We start from the raw sequence: 21,214 nt of genomic DNA, 5'->3' as shown, positions 1-21,214 counted from the left end.
GTAAGATAACTTGGATCCAGCTTGGATGGCTTTAAAAGAAGATTAGACAAATTCATGGAGGACAGGGCTATCAATGGCTACTAGCCGTGATGGCTGTGCTCTGCCACCCTAGTCAGAGGCAGCATGCTTCTGAAAACCAGTTGCCGGAAGTGTTCTTGGACTTGGGTCCTGCTTGCGGGCTTCCCCCAGGCACCTGGTTGGCCACTGTGAGAACAGGATGCTGGACTAGATGGGCCACTGGCCTGATCCAGCAGGCTCTTCTTATGTTCTCCAATAGTGCCACTGCTCTCGTCCATAAAGGTCTTAATCTATTTTTATTGCAAGGGGAGGAACTAGAAAAGACGTCCTTTCCCGGCGGGCAGCCCATTAGTCAGCTGTAAAAATGCGGGGCGGGACAAACTGTCAGAGTGTGGGGTCCATCCCGGTTGCTAGGCTACGCCACGAGGGACCGTACCAAAATGTTACTATTTTCTCTTCTACCCTCGGAACCCTCCCTTTGTTGGTTGGCTTTGGAACCGCCCTCTCCGGACGGGTAGAAGCGTGGGAGGCGTGGTTTCTTTGCTTCCGGGCTCGCTCTGGATTGGCCGGATACCCAAGAGCGGTCGAAGGCGAGAAGGGGGCGTGGCTGAAAACAGGGAGGGGAAGTCACGTGGTAAAGATGGACCCGGTGCTTTACGTCGTGGCGGCGCTGCTGCTGGTGGCGCTTCTCGTCTTCGTCAGCCGCGTCAGGGGACAGGCGCGCGCGGGTAGGAGGGGCGGGGCACAAGTTCTCTACGTGGTCTGGGAGAGGAGGGGGCTTCTCGCCTGCCAGGAGGGGTTGGGGAAAGAAAAGGGTTTTGGGACAGGCGAGCTTGGCAGCCTTAAAAAAAAGCAAAAAAACTCTTTGCCCTCGATTCTAGAGCTTTACCCCCTTTGAGGTCGAGATAAGAGTGTCTCTGAGCGTGTGCAAAGTGCCTTTTCCTTTCGTACTGGCCCGAGGGCTCTTTGCCTTTCACAGCGTGGCTCCCCCAGCCGATAGCCTGTTTTTCGCTTCACTGTAAGCGTCTCAGAATTAGTGACTGCCTCTGACCATGGGCAGGGTGCCTTCACACAGGAAGCTGCCTAATAGAGAGTCTGACGATTGTCCATTAGCGCAGTATTGTAAAGGGGAAGTGTAGTACAAGACGCCAGATTTTGGCTGAACATTAGGGAAAACTTGCTTTGAAAGAACTGAGTATGTTTACCCTTGAGAAAAGAAGGCTGAAGGGAGAAATGATAGCACTGTTCAAGTGCTTGAAAAGAGTGCCAGGATCTCTTCTCGATCATCCAGAGTGCAGGACACGGAATTATGGGCTTATGTTGTAGGAAGCCAGATTTCAACTGGACATCAGGAAAAACTTCCTAACTGTTAGAGCAGTATGACAATGGAGGCAATGACCTAGGGAGGTGGTGAGCTTTCCAACACTGGAGGCATTCAAGAGGCAGCTGGACAGCCACCTGTTGGGGATGCTTTAAATTGGACTCCTGCCTTGAGCAGGGGGTTGGATTCGATGGCCTTATAGGCCCTTTCCAAGTCTATGATTCTAGTGCCCTCAGATGTTGCTGGACTATAGAAGCCGGTCAATACCCACAGCCCCTTGTTTCCTTCAGTGCTATATGATGTAGCCATACCAGAACCTGTTTTTCATTGCTCTAGACTTATTGCCCACAGGAAAGAAATAACTGCCTCTAACCATGCGCAAAGTGCCTTTCCTCCACTGCTACTGAAAGGTAATTTCAGCAGGCACTTAACATGTTGGGAGGCACAAGAGAACAAGGAGGAAGGAGTTTCTCCCCTTTCCTTGCCCCCAAACCTCTGACTGTGGATACCTAAGGAGAGGGATTCCCTGACATGTGCAAGGCTGCATCAACTTTAATCCAGATTAATGCAAAATATCTGCTGCTACTGCTGCCATTCTTGATATGTGTTTCTGCCTGTATGTATTACAGTGTCCCCTGCAGCCTACGAACATGCAACTCCACATCTTACTGTGCTTTTGTTGCATTGGGTGTGTTCACAGAAAAGAATAAAACCTTAGTTTGCATTCAGAGAACACTGATTACATACACACATGCACTATGGATGTTGCTGCAGTTCAGAGCGCATCAATCAGGTGTGGAGCGCATCTGCCCACTAACTCTTGGGGTAAGTTTTTGTAAGCAGTTGCACCCTAAACTGTAAGAGACACATTACCCCTTTGCAGGCACCCATTTGGACTCTGCCCCACGTAGATTGGGATACAGAGACCAGAAGAAGCATCTGGCCCTTTCTGTGGGATTCATCCAGCAGCCTTTTTGTGGCATTTCACGACAGATCATTAATGACATCTCCCCAGCCATCCTGTCATACATCAGACCTAACATTTCACAAACTGAGACGGGCTGGGTTGGGTTAGTATTTGAATCAGGCATTGCAGGCATCTCAGGATGTGATGTGGGAGTTAGCTTCTTCTTTTTAAAGTGTAATTGCACAATTCAGCCCACCTCTACACTTGCGAGATCTGCGTATAACTCTGGGGGAAGGACTATAGTGCAGTGGTGCTTTGCATGCAGAAAAACTGTTCCCTGGCATCTCCAGGTTGCCCCTGTCTGATCCCTGGAGAGCCACTGCCAATCCGTGTAGACAGTATTGAGGTAGAAGGATCACGGCAGCCTCGTGGGTTCCTATCTCCCATCGTCCCTCTATTTATTTATTTATTTATTTATTGCACTTGTATACCGCCCCATAGCCGAAGCTCTCTGGGCAGTTTACACCAATTAAAAACATTAAAACAAATATACAATTTAAAACACATATTTTAAAAACAATTTAAAACAATTTTAAAATTTAAAACAATTTAAAACACATGCTAAAATGTGCCCTGAAAAAAATTAAGATACTGTCTAAAAATAAAAACAGGATTATATAAGGAACCCCCTTCTCAGAGAGAGTTTGGTTTAACATTGAGCTGAGAAAAAGTCCAGTGAACTCAGAAAGTAGCTTGCTGCTTTGTAATTTTAGTTGGTTCTATTTATTTATTTATTTAAATATTTATAACTTGCCATTCTGAACCCATAAAGGTATTATGATATTGTACCTTTGTTTTTTGGGGGGGCTGTAAGGGGCCAACACCACTGCCTGCATTTTTTTTTTACTCTGGACAAAGTTAGACAAAGTTGTCCATGTTGGACAAAGTGCCAAAGTTAGTTGTACAGGAGGGGAACCCTACAACGGAAGGGCGATGACTTTCACCTAATGATGGGACGTTGTCTAAAGTGGGGGGTGGGGACGGGGAAAGAGAGAGGATACTCCCCACTGTGGCTTCTATTGATTCCAATATAAAGGGTGGTATTCAATGCTAGCCCTGCTGTAGTAATCATAATCATACTCTTTATCTTCTTGGCAGCAGTAAAAGTAAAATTGCTTGTTGAATTTTAGATGTAGAATATAGATGCAGGCATAACAAGCTATGTTTAAAATTATGGCTGGATCAGAAGCGCCTAAAATATATATTAATGTAAACCCAGAAGCCCAATCTGCTGTAGAAGCCTTTGCTTTACTCAGGTGACATTTCTGTGGATGGGGATTCACAGGACAAAGAAATAGATAGTGGGGAAATTTTCCAGTCCACAGACGCACATGGGCATTGATGTGCTGCAGCAGGAATTCCTGCCGTATAAGCACAATCATACATGCTCCTATCTAAAAGACCCATTAAGTCACAAGTCTAAATTTACCTAACTGCACCACTACTTTATGGTTACCCCTCAACAGAACACATAAGGCAGTCTTCTCCATCATGTCTTTTGATGAGTAGGGCCAGTTCAAAGGGTTTTACATACATTGTCCCATTAATTAGGGGCAATATTTAACAAACCTGTTTGGTCTGTGCAAGGGCTTTGGGCTGCACAACAGAACTTCCCTCCCCCAACTCTACTCTCCCTGTGCATCCCCTAAATCTGTTCCAAGTTTTCCCCCAATTCTCTGGAGCAAATCTGGGGAGGAAACTGGGAAGAGAGGGATGGTCCGTTGCGCAAATGGAAATCCTTGTGCTAATGGCATTGGGTACCTCCTCAGGTCCTGAAGTATTGGTGTAATTTGCTCCTGGGGGCATCTTGCATTTCTCTTGATAGCATCAACTCTGAGAAACCTTGTGGTGTATTTCAAACTCCTGGTTTATTTGAAGCCAGCAACTAAATATTACCATGTGAGTTCTTCATTTAATAGGCAGAAAGGAAAATTAGATTGTCAGAGGCACCACCTTCTTGATCTTTGCTGAGCAATGCTTTCTTGTGCATTCAGGCTGCAATGCTATACAGTAGAACTGGCCAACCTGTGCCAGGTATGTTGGACTCCAACTCCCATCAGCCTTGGCTAGCGTAGCCGATAGCTATGGATGATGGGAGTTGTAGTCCAACAACATCTGGAGGGCCACAGGTTCCCCCTCCATGCTGTGCACATATACCTGAACTCAGTTGTATTTACTTCTGAGTAGACTTTCATAGGATTGTGCTGTTCCAGGATAGCCCTGTGTCCTGTGGATGGTGCCAGTGAGCTGTGAATTCTGTAAGCATTTAACTCCATGTTTCATATGTGCACATTATATAGAATTTTTTTTAAGTGTTTTGCTTCTAAACTCTGTAGTAATAGGAATGATTTGGATTACTTTATGGGGTGTTTTTCCAGTCATCGTTTGAGAGACAATCAGATATGTTCTCTTTCTCTAGGTGATGAGGAACACCAACAAAATGTGGTGGCTGCTGCAGCAGGCAGGCCTCAGCCCCACACCAGTGAGCGGGGAGAGGGGATGCCCCGACGCCGGAGGACCATGGGGAGCAGGATGCTGGCTCAGAGACGCTCACAGCAGGCAGAGGAGGTGATGGAAGGCAAGTGATGCGAGTAGCTTCTCCTTGTCAGATTAGGCTTTGACTGGCCATGTTGGTTGTTTACTTTTTGGGTTCACTACAGCAGTAAAAACAATGCAAATGCATGGGGGCACAAGGAATCAAGGTGGAAGAGCCCTGGGCTACTGTAGATCAGGAGCCGTGGGTTATGTCAATGCAGCATGGTGGCTTAAAGCCTTGAGGACAGAGCATGGGTCATCTCCATTCCTGCCCTCGCTCCGCTCCTGCGGCCCTGTAGCCACTCCTGCCCTAGCTGTGTAAGGGGTTGGCACACCACTGTCGTGCCACATCTGGATGTAGATTGTTTTATTTAAAAGCACTTCTAAGCCGTCTAGTGTTTTTTAAATCTCTTTAAAGTGATGGACACTATGTACAATATAAAAACAATATCCGTTAAAGGAAAAGTACAGCCTAAAAGCAATAAGATGGTATAAAAGCAAAGCAGAGATTCAGTGGATTCATACACAAAGATCAGGGTCCCGCAGGATAAGCCTGTTGATGCAGTTGCCCTATAGCTGCATTGGTGCAGTGTCTTGGAGATATTTACAACCCTACAGGCAGGTCATTGGATTCAATCCCACAGCTTATTTGTTCGCACGGTCAGTAGGATCAGGCAATCAAAAAAGCAGACAGTGAGAAAATCTTCTTATAGAAAAGTGTTTATTTATCTTTTCTTGGAATAATAAAGTTCTGTGCTCGGGTGAATCCATATTTTCTGCTAGGGGAGGTTTGAAAAAGTAAGATTGTAATTTAACAATAGGCAAGTTTGGAAGCGGTCACTGGTATTACTGACGTTTATTCTTATTCTAAGATTTGTAAATTTATTAAAGTCGCCATTGTGATAATTAGATGAAATGATATATTAAACTGTATGTATAATAATATTTTTAGAATAATGGATTTGTTATACTATTGTGTTACATTTCTGTATGATTTCAGTGTTATTTTTTTTAAGTTAAAAGTAATAAACGTATCCATGCGCGATGCATAGCACAGTCACCCCGATGTAGATCAGCAATGGACAACTCCTTGGAGCGAAGGGGGTGGATTCTCCCCAGCCAAATTGATGGACAGGGAGTGCACCTGGTCTTCATATCAATACAGCCTCCTCACAGCAGCTTGGACAGAAATTCATAGGAAGGGCCATATCCCTAACTCTCTGGCCCTTTGAGGAGTGGCCGTAGCTTAGTGGCAGAGCACATGGCTTGCAAGCAAAACATCCCAAGGTCACTCCCCAGTGTCACCAGGTAGGGCTGGGAAAGACTCCTGTCTGAAAACCTGGGAGAGGTGCTGCTAGTCAGTGCCGACAGTGCTCAGCTAAATGGTCCATTAATCTGGTTCCGTATGAAGCAGCTTCCTATGTTAGATGCCCCTCTCTTCAGGAGATTAAAGTTGTCTCTGCATCAGCACATCTAGAATCTAGACTTGGTCTCTCTTTTTTAACCTTTCCAGAGTCTGTGAGTTCCAATCCCCTCTCATGTCTCCTGGATGTCAAGGGCCAGCTAAAGATCACCCCCACAGTGAGCAGCTCAGGGGTTACATGCCCTGCCACCTGCTACATAGTCCAAGGAGCCCAGTTGCCCCCCAGCTGGCAGTTGCGGACAAGGAAGGGGCTGGCTTGTGCAGCTGTGGCAAGCTGAGTAGGCGCTAGCCAGCTGGGGAGGACTAGCCTCAGAGGGAGGCAATGGGAAACCCCCTCTGAATACCGCTTACCATGAAAACCCTATTCGTAGGGTAGCCATAAGTCGGGATCAACTTAAAGGCAGTCCGTTTCTTTTTTCAACAAATCTGACTTCACTCACTGATGATCCTACCTACACAGAGCTTTTCCCCTAGTTTCTAACCACATTTCAGTTTGACTTCTTTGTGTTTTGAACATGTCGTTGGCTTTATACTTGGTCTGGCCATTAATCCATCTCGCCCAGGCATGGGGAACATGTGGCCCTCCTGATGTAGTTGGACTCCAACTCCCATCAGCATCAGCATGGCCAATGGTCAGGGATGATGGATGTTGCAGCCCAGCAGCATCTGTAAGGCACCCCTAAATTAGCCATCTATTCCTCTTGAAATTACCTTTCCAGAGGTCTTTCCTAGCCTTGCTCGCTGAGACACACCTCAACTGGGCAGAGATTGAACCCAGGGCCACCTTCACGGGAAGCATGTGTTTTATCACTGTGTTTATGGCCCCTCAGTATGTTTGGGTCCTACATCTCTCATGTCTGGGCTCTGCACTGAATCAGTGGCCCCTCATATGGCCTGCAATTCTCCCCATCGGTGGGAATTTCATAACTGCTCAAAGCAAGGATGTTTTGTTTGCTGTGAAACTGGTAGCACATAATAAGCTTTGCAACCCCTGAATGCCTTTCCTCTTTGAAAGAGGACTGTGCTTTTCCACTTTGAAAGTGGTAGAACTTTGTGTTTGATCTGCCTTTCCTGCGCACCCGCTGAATTCATGATTGCATTTTAGCGGCGTGCAGATGGTAAATTGACAGCCCTGAACTTTTCAACTTGGGGTGCATCTCTTTGAAGTGTGAAGAATGAAAGCAGAAAAGTGCTTTTGATGTTTTCAGGCCAGGCTGCTTATTATTTCTGTCAAATTACAAGCCCCTTGAAGTAATCTCGGAGACACAGTGCTGCTTGCTTTGAATCTTTCCGTTCAGTGAAGGAGTGCACTATCGTTGAATGAGTCAAGGCTGCCTTAGCCTTGAGACACCTCTGAGTTGACCAGCCACATACTGTTAGTTGAATGCCTGCTATTTGACCATGGCTATTTGATACTGCCAAATATATCACGAAGGCAAAAATATTCTGACTGCATTCAGAAGTAATGAATTCAAAATATTGTTTAGTGCATTGAAGGGGAATCTGTGGCCCTCCTGATATAGTTGGACTGCAGTTCCCACAATCCCTGGCCATTAGCTGTACTGACTGGGGTTGATGGGAGCTGGAATCAAACATCTGAAGGGCCACTTCCCCATCCATGGCTTAATGCTACATAAATGAGCCTTGGGCTTGTACACTCCCCCCTTGCTTTTCCAACTCTGCCACAACAGAGGCGCCACACATTTTCACTTGGCCGCAGGTTGTTCAACAAGCCAACTTTGAACCTTGGTTTACAGTTGGATAAATCATAGTTAACACTAACCACAGTTCCTGGTTTTGCCGTAACAAACATTAGTTAGTTGAGAATGGAAGCAAGTGCCTCCCATCTCCTCACGGCTGTGCTGGTAGAGGACAGGGAAGGCAGAAGACTTGTACATGCCAAGCTAAACCATGGTTTAGTGTTGCATAAGGATCTCATTTGGAAGTAAGTGGCAGCCTACCTTTTTGATTGCACTGTGGAGTCATCTGATGATAGCAATGGCAAAAGTGAGGGCCCCTCACACTCAGACCCTGCAAGAGTCAGAATCGCACACAAATGCATCCTTCATCCTCAGCAGACAAATGCGCGCGCACACACAGAAGCCACACCTTGGGCTTCTGTTGCAACCATGAGAATCTCTGGACTAGAACACATAACCAAATTCATAACACACAAGTGGTCCTCACAGTGGGGCAGGTTACAAATTGCAATATTTTAGAATCGGGGGTTCAGGATATGAATTCCTTCAGTTGAGGAAGCCACATTCTGTTTATGAGCCAGGTGCAAACTCCTCCAAATTCAGGCCAGCCAGCCTTCCCTGCCAGTCCTCCCGTTCCACTTCTCAAGCCAACTTAACACTGAGAAAGAGTAGTAGGGTGACAGCAGCAGAGAGGACTCGTTGGACTCTTCCAAACTTGCCCAGATTCTCCTGAGCATGTTCAAGAGTCTCATGTCAGTTGCCTGCTTTGGATGGGGTTGTACTCCCTCTGAAAGAGCAGGTCCGTAGCCTGGGGGTGCTCCTGGATCCATCTTCATTGCTAGAGGCCCAGGTGACCTCAGCGGCTAGGAGTGCCTTTTACCAGCTTCAGCTGGTGAGACAGCTGCAGCAGTTTCTGGACCGTAATAGCCTGACCACTGTTGTGCACGCACTGGTAACCTGTAGGCTGGATTACTGTAATGCGCTGTATGTGGGGCTGCCCTTGAGGTTGGCCCGGAAGTTGCAGCTAGTGCAAAATGCAGCGGTGAGACTGCTCACTGGGGCAGGGTATCTGCTGAAAGAACTGCACTGGCAGCCCATTTGCTACCGGGTCAAGTTCAACGTTCTAGTTTTGGTGTACAAAGCCCTGTACAGCTCGGGACCAGGATACCTGAAAAACCATCTTACCCCTTATATACCCAGCCAATCACTGCGCTCTGCAGGTGAGGGCCTCCTGCAGATACCATTTTATCAGGAGGTTTGTTCTGCACAATATAGGAAACGGACCTTTAGTGTGGCAGCACCTGCCCTGTGGAATCCCCTCCCTTTGAATAGTAGGCAGGTGCCATCTCTACTATCTTTTCGGCGCCTTTTAAAGACTTTCCTCTTCCCACAAGCCTTTTAAGTTGAGACCTATCCCAGTCTGTGTCTGTGTTAGAATTGCTTTTAATATGTCTTTTAATATCTTTAACCCTTTTTTAAAAAGATGTTTTTAAAGTTTTTTTAAAATGTTTTTAATGTTTTGTTTTAATGTATTTTAAGGTCTTTTTATGATGTTTTAAAGTGTTTTTAGTGTTTCTATTTGCGGCCCTGCACTCCTGCTGGAAGGAAGGGCAGGGTATAAATAAAATAAATAAATAAATGTCCTGTAGGGATGAATGGGAGTTTCAGTTTTCTTGGTTGCCTGATTCAGTTCATTGTCTTTGCCATCTTCTGACATGCCTGTGTGCAACCAGACTCCCAATATTTTGTATGTTAAAACGCTTTGAGTAAAGCTTACAATAAAAGTATACTGAACTAGCTGAACAGTTAATAACTAGCATATGTAAGTAGCCTAAATTCAGCCAGAATTGTTCACAACACAAACAGCATTAGATTCCAGCCTCCAAGAAAGACTTAAGAAGGTGTTTAAAAAAAAAAAAAAAGACAGGTAGGAATCAGCCCGATTGGCCTCCTGTGGTGTGATCCCTTTATTTATTTAAGTCATTTCTATACCGCTTTATATTATTTGGAAAACAATCTCAAAGCAGTTTTAACATTAAACAAAACATCACAAAATATTAGAAGAAAACATTACAAATTCAGGCCAAATATAAAAGACACATTCAAAACAGCATAATTAACAGAAAAATAAAAATGTTCTCTTAAAAATAAACATTATGAGTTAAGAATCAAATACAAAATACAAACTCCCAAAACAGCATCATTAGTAAACTAATTAAAACAACTATACTTGGAGCTGCACCCCCCCCAATAATCCCTCCCAAATATGTCCTTAGCAGTCCTCCATGTCTAAATCCCACTCTGATTCCTTCCCACAAACCACACAGATAACTTATCTCCAGCCAACCCACCATAAGGAACAAATGCTTGACCCACAAAATACATAGCATCTGGTGCAACCACTCGCTCCCCGACTCTCACCCAGGTAGGGCCATACTCAATACCAGTTCAGTTTCTCATATTGGGCATCTTTGAAGCACACAAAAACGTGACAACCCAGACTGTCACTCCCTTTGATAATGTTTCTCTCTCTCATTTTCATTTTCTTTTTTAATTTTTGATAATTTAATATCGCTATGCAGAGGAGAACGATGACGCTGAAGGGGCTGAACCCCAGTTTTCTGGGAAGGTTGGAGCAAAGAAACAGCGCAAGTTAGAGGAGAAGCAAGCCAGAAAAGCTCAGCGAGAGGTGAGTGTGCGCTGCAGCTTGTGAAGTGGTGGCGGTGGGGAGGGTTTCAGGCCCAGAGGCCAAACGCAGCGCTCCAGGATTCTCCCCAGGCCACACCCCTTTCTTCTAGGCCACGCCCCTCACTGCCCTTGCTTTACATCAGGGGTTCCTGCACTGTCTGCTGCATGGACCACCAGTGGTCTGTGAGCATTCAGGTGGTCCATGATGTAATCTGCAAAAATACAGTTAAGAAGCGTACAGCATTTAGGACGCTGCATTAGCTGCAGTGGGGCAGAAAAACCATTAAGTGGTCCACTAAGACCCTCATCAATTTCCTAGAGGTTGGTTGGGGGGGATTTGGGGACCACTGCTTGACCTCATCTTTAAGTGCTTTTGCCCGGCTCTTCCCCAGCCAACCCCCGCCTGGCTCTGCTTCCCACCCTGAGTGCTTTTGCCTGGCCGGAATGTGTCCTTGAGCGCTGATAATGCCTCAGTGGAGGATACGGGTGTTTGTGAATGTGTGTAGAAACCAGACTGCTGTGCAAAGGTAAAATCTGGCCTTGGGAGACTTCCAAGAGCCAGACAGAGAAGCGTGGAGGGCCACATGCTGCCTCCAGCCTGCCTTCCCTGTCTCTGGCTGAAAAGATAGCCTCGCCCAGGATCGACTGTCTCAGGCCTTCGGGAAGCCATCTCAGGAAAGCCCCATTGCTGGTGCTGAATGCCATCCGGGCCCCCTTATGGAATGCTCTCTCTGGTGAGGTTCATCTGCTCTCCTCATTATTAACACTTTGGTGGAATTTAAATACTGTCCTGTTCACTCAAACATTGGTAAGTGAACAACTCTAAAGTTATTAATTCTGAAGATATTTGGTTGGCTTGTTTGTTTTAAAAATGGCAGGAAGGATGGGATCAATAATAATAATAATAATAATATTCACTCCTCCCTGAGGTTTTTGCAAGGCTGCTTACCAACATTAGCAGCACTGAACTTACTGTAATTAACCGCTTTTAAAAAATCCCCCTTATCTGTATGCAGAAGCAAGCATGCTACCCGAATAACCTGAAGTTTTTCTCCAGTAGTTCATATGTAAAATGTATCTTTCTACTGTGGCAGATGGTGGCTCCATGTCACTGGGGCGGTGGAATCTGCTCCAGGTTTTAGTCTGAACTGAAGAACCTTGGACAGCTCCTTGGAAGTTCAGACTAAAACTCAGAGCGGATTCCAGTGGAGCCACAAGCTACTGCTGCTGAGAGTAGAAAGATACATTCTACATATGAACTACTGGAGCAAAGAGGCACCGATGTTGCACTCACCTGTATGCCAAAGTACATAAACACCATTAATTTACAAGAGGTGCCCAAAGTGTGATAACTGTTGTTCCACCCAATATAAAATCACAGGATGTCCAGAAGGATAGACTCGCCTCATCAACTTTTCCAAGGAAGGCTGAGAAGCTGAATTAACCTGCACTCCAGAATCTAAGGCCGAAAAAGTTCTTCCATATCACCTGCTTCTCGGTTCTTTTTTAACGGGACATGATCAGCCACACAAGACCTTCTCTCGGTCCCACCAGTTAAGACAGCCAGGCTGGTCCGGACCAGAGAGCGGACATTTTTGATTGTGGCCCCCACCCTCTGGAATTCCCTTCCTTTTGACCTCCGCCATGCCCCTTCCTTGATAGGTTTCCGCTGGGCCTTAAAGACCTGGCTGTTCGGGCAGGCCTATGGGACCTCTGGGGTGGGTTGCTTTTAATATTGGTATATTAATTATTGTTGGTGGTTTTCATTGGTTTTTATTGTATTTTATCATGTACATGTACGTCACCTAGAGTGGCCGTTAATTCGGCCAGATAGGCGACTCACAAATAAAATTTTATTATTTTATTATTATTTTATTATTATTATTATTATTATTATTATTATTATTATTATTATTATTATTATATGCCAAGATTGCACCTGCGACCTTCTCCTTGCAAAAGCAAGTGCTCTACCACTGAGCCAAAATCTCTCCTCTTTACAGAAATCTTTTTGAGCCAGAGGGCCGCATTCCCTTCTTGGCAACCTTCTGGGGGCCACATGCTAGTGGTGGGTGGAGCCAGAAGCAAAACTGGGAGGAGCAATATAAAATTTACTTTTGTACAGAGGCTAGTTTCTACACAAGCTCTCATAGCCCTCTGTCCTCTCCCCTCTCGCCTCTATATTGTACATGATCTCACTGAGATCATCTAGAGGAGCACTGTTAGTTGTCCCCTGCATTGTGGAGGCCCAGCTGGCCTCAGTCAGAAGCTGGGCATTTAGCGTTGCGACTCCCATGCTACGGAATACTGTTCCAGCAGAGATTCAGACTGGCATCCTTACTTTGGACTTTCAGGTGTCCCTTGAAGCCTTCTTTATGTCAACGGGCCTATGCAGTTGTTTAAAATTTTTCTTGAGTAGCCAGTCATTTTAGTGATTGTTCTGTATTGCTTTTAAATAGGGGTTTTTTGTTTCTCTGTACACCATCCTGATGTTCTGTGAGAGGGTGGTATATAAATACTTTTTGTGTGTGTGTGGATTAGAGAGACAGACAGACTGACTTGGTGGTGGCTAGTGGCTCCATGTCAGTGAGGCAGTGGAATCCACTCCGGGTTTTAGTCCTACCTTTCAAGGAGCTGTCAAAGGTGCTTCAGCTTCCGTTGGAGTCCAACAACATCTTTCAGTGTAGACTGGTGGCTCCAATGTCAGTGGGGTAGTGAATCCGTCCCGGGCTTTGGACAGCTCCTTGAAAGTTTGGACTAAAACCTGGAGCAGATTCCACTGCCTCACTGACATGGAGGTACCAGCTGCCACTGCTGATAGTAAATAGATACATTTTATGTATGAACTACTGGAGAATAATTTTTGGCTTATCTCCCCAATTTCCAAAGGCTGAAGAAGCAGAACGTGAGGAACGAAAGAAGCTTGAGCAGAAGCGAGAGGAAGAGAGGCGCAAAGAGGAGGAACGGCTGCGCCTGGAGGAGGAGAAGCAGGTGGGATTTGTCATTGGCCTGGGGGATGGGCATTTCATGCGGATGTGCTCTGAATTTAGAAAAATCCCATGTGGGGGCCTGGTCTGAAGGTGTCTGATACAGCGACCTTGCTAAGCAGGTCTGGGCTGGTCAGTGCCCAGATGGGAGACTGATTGGAACCTGCCAGTATGCCGCTGTGAGCTTTCCAAAGAAAAGGCAAGGATATAAACATTAAAAATGCCATAATTTTAATTAGTGATGGCCACCAACGTGGATGGCTTCAAAAGATATAGACAAATTCATGGAGGATGGAACTATCAATAGCTACTAGCCATGATGGCTGTGTTCTACCTACACGATACCCACACGTGGAGACAGCGCTATTGCGCTCAGATCCTGCCTGCAGTCTTCCCAGAGGCATCTGGATGGCCACTGTGAGAACATGATGCTGGAGTAGAGGCATTTGGCTCCTCTTATTTTCTTGTAGGTTTTTTAAAAAAGCACTTTGCTTACAACTGGAGAAGCAGTTCATTTAATTATTTAACACAATTTATACAGCATGCAGCTTGATTGTAACTAAAGCTCTACTCAGTTTGCAAGAAATATTAAAATTATCATTAAAAACAGGTGTTAAAAACATTTAAAGGACAATTAAAATTAGCAGTAAACTAAGGAGACATCAGTATCTATGTGTCTGGATAGGCTTGCCTAGACAAAAAGTTTTGAGCAAGCACCAAAAAGAATACAGCGAAGGGAACCTGCCTGATGTCAATAGGCAGGGAGTTGCAAACTGTAGGTGCATTTCTTACAAGTGCAGAATGAGTATTACGTGTAACAGTGCCAATTTATAAGTTGGGAGACGCTAATAACAATGATTGCTGTTATTATTTATAAAGCACCTAATGTTTTGTAAGTACTGCACACAGATTGAAAAACAACATACAGGCTTACAGTCTTTACAAAAAAGGTAAAAAAAAATGGGGAAACATGAAAAGGCACTAATTTTTCATAAAGTCATATAAATTTATGAAGCTATAGAGACTTCATAGTACTCTCAACATACTTACAGGGGTGTAGTGGTCCAGGGTCTTGAGGGGGTCATAGACCCCTTACTTTTTTGAGAGCAGGATCCCAGCAGGGTGCTTATGTCTCCAGCATCCCATGAGCCAATCAGCACAAAAGGGGAGTGTGTTAGCCACTGAGAAGAGACTTCTAACATGCTTCCTTGTCTGTTCCTGCTGATTGGAACCAATCAGAGCGAACAGAGGTGAGTCAGCCCCAGAGAAGACTCTTCTCAGTAGCCAACGCTCCCCCCTTTCATGCTTTTTGGCTCCTAGGGATGTCTGTGGTTGTGGGAGAAAGCATTAACAAGGATCTCATTCTCAACCCCACAGCAAAAAAGGGGGCGGTGTCTGTGACTACCATGAAGGAACTCTGCACTTCTTAATTTGCCACTATGCTTCTTACTTAACGTTTACAGCCCTGTAAAGAATGTCGGCAGGCTGGTGTCTTTGCTGTATTCTTTTTTGATGCCTGCTTAAAACATTTCTCTTTAGGCAAGCCTATCTAGAGTCAAAGAAGTTTGATGTGTTTTAATCTTTGTTCTTAGTTTACTGCTGTTTTAATCGTTTTTAAAATGTTGTTAATTACTTGATTTTAACTATGTTTATTGATAATTTAAATGTTTCTTGTAAACCAATTGGAGTTGGGGTTGGGGTTTTTTGCACAATTGAGTGGTATATACATTTTTGTTAAATAAAACAAAGTCATTCTTATTGTCCTCATATTGCAAAGTGGTGGTGGGGAGAGGGGAGGCTTGAGAGAGAGTGGGATGTGTAAGACCATCTAGCGGGTTTATGAGGGAGGTGCAGTAGGATTGGGCACTTCCTGCTCGCAGCTCAGCCTTCACCACATCATTGCAGTAGGGCCTGTACCCTAGCCTCACCAGTAGGATACCTCAGGTTTCCTGTGTGGGTGTCTGTTTAGACAGACAGACAGAGACTGCATTGCATAGAAGTTGACTAACGGCAAACTACATTTGAATGGAACGTTTTAGCACTTAAACCTTGAACTGAACTGAGAAACACACACATTAGGGACACAGGTAGCTGCCTTCTAGTGAGTAAGACCATTGGTCCAGCTAGTGTTGTCCCAGAGCTTGGAAAAGTTACTTTTTTTGAACTACAACTCCCATCAGCCCCAGCCAGCATGGCCACTGGATTGGGCTGATGGGAGTTGTAGTTCAAAAAAGTAACTTTTCCAAGCTCTGTGTTGTCCCCACCAGGTGTGAGCAACCTTTGGCTCTCCAAATGTTGCTGAACGACAACTCCCATCAACCCCAGCAAGTAGCAAGGGATGATGGGAGTTGCAGTTCAGCAACATCTAGAGGGCCAAAGGTTCCCCGCTCCCAGTCAGTGTAGACCAGGGTCTCTCCCACCTTAACTGGAGATGCCAGGGATTGAACCTTGGACCTTCTGCATGCAAATCTGATGCTCTACTCCTTAACTGAGGCTCCCCCCCATATAACACATGTCCCCTGTTCAAACCTCAGCTTGGCCGTGGACTCACTAGAGGTGGCTCCGTGCCACCACCCCTGTCCCACTCTGCAATGTGAAGATCATAGGGGCAAAGGAAGCTGCCCTATAATGAGTCAGACCATTGGTCCAACTAGAACGATACCTGTGGGCTTTACAGAGCTCAAGCATGATTTTGGATTGCTTTTGGGCAGGACAGTCAAGAACTACTTATTAAACTGTAAAATCGTCTAAATTGTGGGGATGTATTTCGAAGCAGAGCCCCGGGTGCGCTTGGCTATTTATGCAGGATGAAGCGTGGAAGCCTGTATAGAAAAGTATTTCTGCACATGCTCTGAGTAGTCCGGCCTTACAAATGAACAATCCCTCCCGTGCTAGTGAGGAGTAACACTTGGCTCACAATGATGATCAGCTGTTGCTGTTAATATTTGCAACGGCTGCTCGTTTCCCAATCCGTTTCCTTATATGCTGGGAAGAGACATAGCTGAGGGGTAGAGCATCTGCTTTGCACACAGGAGGGTTCAATCCCTGACATCTCCAGGCAGGGCTGGGAATGTCCCCTGCCTGAAACCTTGGAGAGACGCTGCCAGTCAGAGTAGATAATACTGAGCTAGGCCAGTGGTCTGACTTAGCACAAGGCAACTTCCTGTGTGCCTGTGCACTTCTCCTTCCTGCCCTTCCGTTGGAGGTTTGTTGGTTCAAGATCCAGTTATTATTATATTCCCAGACTTTTGTTATTTATTTATTTGTTAAATTTATATCCCACCCTTCCGCCCAGAATGAATGATCCTCAAGACATCTTAACAGAAAACAAAAAGGCCGCGTGTGCGCTCAGACCGTCCAACAGCCCATAATCTTCTGGCCGATAGGGTCAGAGGATGGTTCCCTCTTGTAGTCCCCAGGACAACTAGCAGTTGAAACTCTCTGTGTTCTTTCTGCTAGCGAGGGGAGAAGCAAGCTCCCTGCAACGTCTCTGGTTGATGAATAGGATATATTGGTCTTCCCCTTACCATGAAGCTCTTCCATATCTCTGGTCCATATCTCTTTCTCTCTCTTTCTCTACCCTAGCAAGACTGCAGGACTAGTCTGAAGGTACATGAGGCCAGCTCCCTGCTGAAGCTAAGCAGGGTCAGGTCTGGTCAGTGCCTGGATGGGAGACCACCTGGGAACCATATGTAAGCCGCCATGGGTTTCTCTCATGTAAAGAAAGGCGGGGTATTTATTTATGTATTATTGATTTCTGTCCCGCCCTTCCTCCCAGCAGGAGCCCAGGGCAGCAAACAGAAACGCTAGAAACACTTTAAAACATCATAAAACAGACCTTAAAATACATTAAAACAAAACAACGTTAAAAACATTTTTTAAAAGTTTAAAAAACATATTTTAAAAAAAGGTTTAAAACATATTATTATTTTAAAAAAGCATATTAACAAGCAGTTCTAACACAGACGCAGACTGGGATAAGTCTCAAAAGGCTTGTCGAAAGTGAAAAGTCTTCAAAAGGCACCGAAAAGATAGCAGAGATGGTATAAATTAAATAAATAAATAAATGAAATGGTATGCATGCAGTGTACTGTATAGGAGAGGGTAGCGCCATGGAATCAGACAGTTGGCTGTTCAAAGCCAGCAGTAGCCAATGTTGCTGGGTTACACCCTCCATCATCTTTGCGAATTGGTCCTGCTGGCTGCGGCCGATGGAATCAGTTTTGGCTCCCCGTGTTCTAATCCCAGTACTGGGAAAGCAGTGCGGAAATCATCCCAACGAACAATACTGCAGCTGTCAGAAGCTTTTCAGGGCCTTAGGCAGAGGAGTCTTCTGGAGATGCCGGAGACTGAACCAGGGACATTCTGTGAGCAAAACATGTCCTCTACCTCTAGGGTTGTGATTTTAACAGATTAAGTTAGCGGGATGCAAACTACAGAAGGTTGCATGATAGAGGAGATGCTGGATTAGCTGGTAGCTGGTGATGAAGTGAGGAATCCTTTCATCTGGCAAACCTGCTTGCTTTGCCTAAATTTCTGCAGCAATCTTTTACTTCAGACTGAGCCCTTCTGCAACTTTGCATTGATTTGTCTTGTGCTATTTTATTATCTTCCTCAAAACAAAACAAAATCCCCTGTTGCCAAGCAAAAGAAATATATTTCTAAGTTCCTCTTTCTTTGTTCACTTTTGCAAAAGCCTTTAAGTGGCTCTTTGCAGTGCAAAGTTTGGATTCCTTGCCGCTTCCTACTAAGAAGGGAGGGGCCAACCAGTAGCAAAGTGTCAAAGAGAAGTTTCTGTTTCGTACTTAGGGTCAGCCAAACTTTGAAGTTTATTTGTTTATTTATTTGAAAAATCAGCCCATAGACCAGGAGCAGTGGGTTGGTTTTTTTTTTAGCAAAGAATGGGAACATTTTTTTAAAAAAATTGTAGGAGAATGAAAGCTCATAAAAGGAGAGGTCTTGATTGCAAGATCTTATTTCTGAAGGAGAAGTTTTGCCTGATTAAAATGTCCAAAACAAAGGATATTCTTAGTGAGCTGTAGTTACCTTTTACTAAAAGACATGTGCCTGCCCCAACAGGCATCCAGTCTAGAATTGACACAGGAGGAGGCAACAGAGGAGGGGAGAGCAAAAAGTTCATTTATACATCTTGCCAGTGCAATCCTAATCATGTTTACCCAGAAGTAGATCCTGCTGTTTTCAGTGGGGCTTGCTCCCTAGTAAATGTGTTTAAGCCTTAGACTTAGGCTGTGTACACACCGTACATTTAAAGCACATGGCTTTCCCCCCAGAGAATCTTGGGGACTGTAATTTTCCCCTTACAGAACTACAATTCGCAGCACCCTTAGCAAAGTACAGTTCCCAGGATTCTTTGGGGGAATTCAAATGTTTTAAACATGGTGTGTATGTAGCCATAGGCTGCAATCCATGACACACATACTTGGAGAGTAAATCCCATTGAACTCAGTGGAGGTTACTTCTGAGTGAATATGTATTGGATTACAACCTTAGTTTCATTTGGGGATGAGGATATATATGGAGTTAAGGCAAACGCTTCATGAAGCAGGTGAACTTTAAGGAGATAATTGAAGGGAGAGGCTGCAGCACTGCATCTGGCTGTTGACCTGATGACCTTGTTAATTAGCATTCATCTTGATTTGTTTGCACAAAGCTGACACAGTGGTTAGACTTTGGGTCTTCATTGAGCATTCATTCTGGTTTGTTTAGGGAGGTGGTTATACAGCAATAAATATTTGTCCTGCATTCATCCTGATTTGTTTGCGCGTGTTTGCACATCTGCCTGTTAATTGTTTGTTCATCTCGCACTTTTCAATGCATTTCCCTGTCACTTTCCAAGCTGCTCAGAGGGAGGCAATGGTAAACCACCTCTGAATACCACTTACCATGAAAACCCTAATCATAAGGTCGCCATAAGTCGGGATCGACTTGAAGGCAGTCCAGTTCCATTTTTCCAAGCTGCAAAAAGTTTGATTCTTCTTTTTAAAGGTGGCTTTACTGCAATAGGGCAGAGATGTGCTTTCATTGGGCAAATCTAAAATTCAGGCACGCACTTGAATCCCTCCTGCAATATTGAGAGAGCCTGGAGGCACCCCATGGATATTCCTGTAGGGAGTTTTTGAGATGGGAGGCAGCAAAGGAGGAAGAAAACAGGTGACATTAAAGGGATCAGGGGACTTTCAGACATTTGAGGCTGATGGAGCTAGAGGGCTGCCCATCATTCATGGGGCAGGAATACGCTGGGATGCAAGGGATGAGAAAAGTGGGCAGAGCCATAGAAGGTTAATGTAGGATTTCAGGACACTAGCCTGGGAGCTAATCTGTAGATCAATCTGTCCTAGAGCTCTGGTTCTTGCTCTGAGTGCCCATGATCTGAAATATAAGGAGGCCCTTTTTTCCTGTGGGCCTCTCATATTCTGAAATCTTGGGACATGGCCTCATTTAACCTGCAGTCCTCCTATGCACACTTACTTCTGAGTGAATCCCATATAGCTAGGGGTGAGGAAGAAATTCAATCTTGTTTGCTTGCGAAAATGTGTATGTTGGTTAAAACTGCATACAAAAATGTGTTGTTAGGAGAAATTCTCACTAAAATCCTGCCAACTTTTCATGAGGATTTTTTTTAAAAAAATGCAAAGGTGGAAATGTGAATTGAATTTTAAAACTGGAAAAATGAGAAACTGAGATAAATTGAAACTGACAAACGTATCTGTCCCTGCACAACTGAGTGAGGCTTCCACCTGAGAAAACATGCACATAGTAGATGCTAAAGGTGGTGTGATGAGTATCCATTCTTTGGCAAAGGATGTGCTACCGCTGTTTTCACCAGCGTTCTTAATTTTGAAACATTCTCCCATCTAGTGGCAAAAGTCTAGTATTTAAAATAAAAAAGTAATTATTTTGTACTTATTTTCTAGGCTGGGCTTATATTATTCTCACAGCAAACATTGCATTTTTGTAGTCAGACTATTAGAGGGAGGGGGTGTCAATTTGGGGCATTTATGTACTCACACACAGTGCAAGTGCCCCACAAGTGTTTCTAGCATTTGAAACCCCCCAAAATATATTTATAAATTGCTTTGTTTCCTCTCAAAAGTCCCAGCGGCCCCAATAGATGCTCCCACCCTGCAAGTGCTCTTTGCTTCAGCCTTGTGCGGCCCTGGGAATTTCCCTTTTTGCCTGTGGAGTTTTTTGGGTGGAGGATATGGTTTACCACAGACACCTTATCAGCGAGAGCAAAGATCTCACGTTGCAGAGCTGCATCTTCTCGTGCACGGCCTGCAACACTTTGCTGTAAAAAAAACACCCTGCCTTCCTCTGCTGGCACGGCCGTTCCTTTGCATTACACACGTTCCCTGTTTCTGCAAGCAAGCCCAAATTTAAATCAATAACCTCTGAATGTGGCTTTCAGTTTGAGAGGTAAGACTCTTAACAGATTCCTTAGGCATCCCCTTCATCTTGCAACCTGAGTCTCCTGTTTTAATTGGCTTGTTTTAAGGTAAGGATAGAAACACAGGAAGGTGCCTTGTCCCGGGTCAGACCATTGGTCCACGTAGC

At 44.9% G+C, this 21,214-nt stretch overlaps 1 protein-coding gene across 2 annotated transcripts in view; it reads left to right on the top strand.

Moving 5' to 3' along the window:
- The first annotated feature begins 603 nt into the window (after positions 1-603).
- The window catches only part of DDRGK1 (DDRGK domain containing 1), a 41,939-nt gene continuing 21,328 nt past the window's right edge, over positions 604-21,214 (top strand). The window contains exons 1-5 of one of the 2 annotated variants that reach the window (XM_061583515.1): positions 703-746; positions 1,969-2,164; positions 4,726-4,884; positions 10,547-10,653; positions 13,542-13,643. In XM_061583515.1, coding sequence (XP_061439499.1) covers positions 2,098-2,164; positions 4,726-4,884; positions 10,547-10,653; positions 13,542-13,643 — 435 coding nt within the window. In that variant the 5' untranslated portion in view covers positions 703-746; positions 1,969-2,097. Of the gene's footprint in view, positions 747-1,968; positions 2,165-4,725; positions 4,885-10,546; positions 10,654-13,541; positions 13,644-21,214 lie in introns of both variants that reach the window. The other variant, XM_061583514.1, reaches the window with a different exon arrangement.

The sequence above is a fragment of the Rhineura floridana genome, chromosome 9, assembly GCF_030035675.1.
Source record: "Rhineura floridana isolate rRhiFlo1 chromosome 9, rRhiFlo1.hap2, whole genome shotgun sequence".
Classification (NCBI taxonomy): domain Eukaryota; kingdom Metazoa; phylum Chordata; class Lepidosauria; order Squamata; family Rhineuridae; genus Rhineura; species Rhineura floridana.
This window is presented reverse-complemented; position numbering and strand designations above follow the sequence as displayed.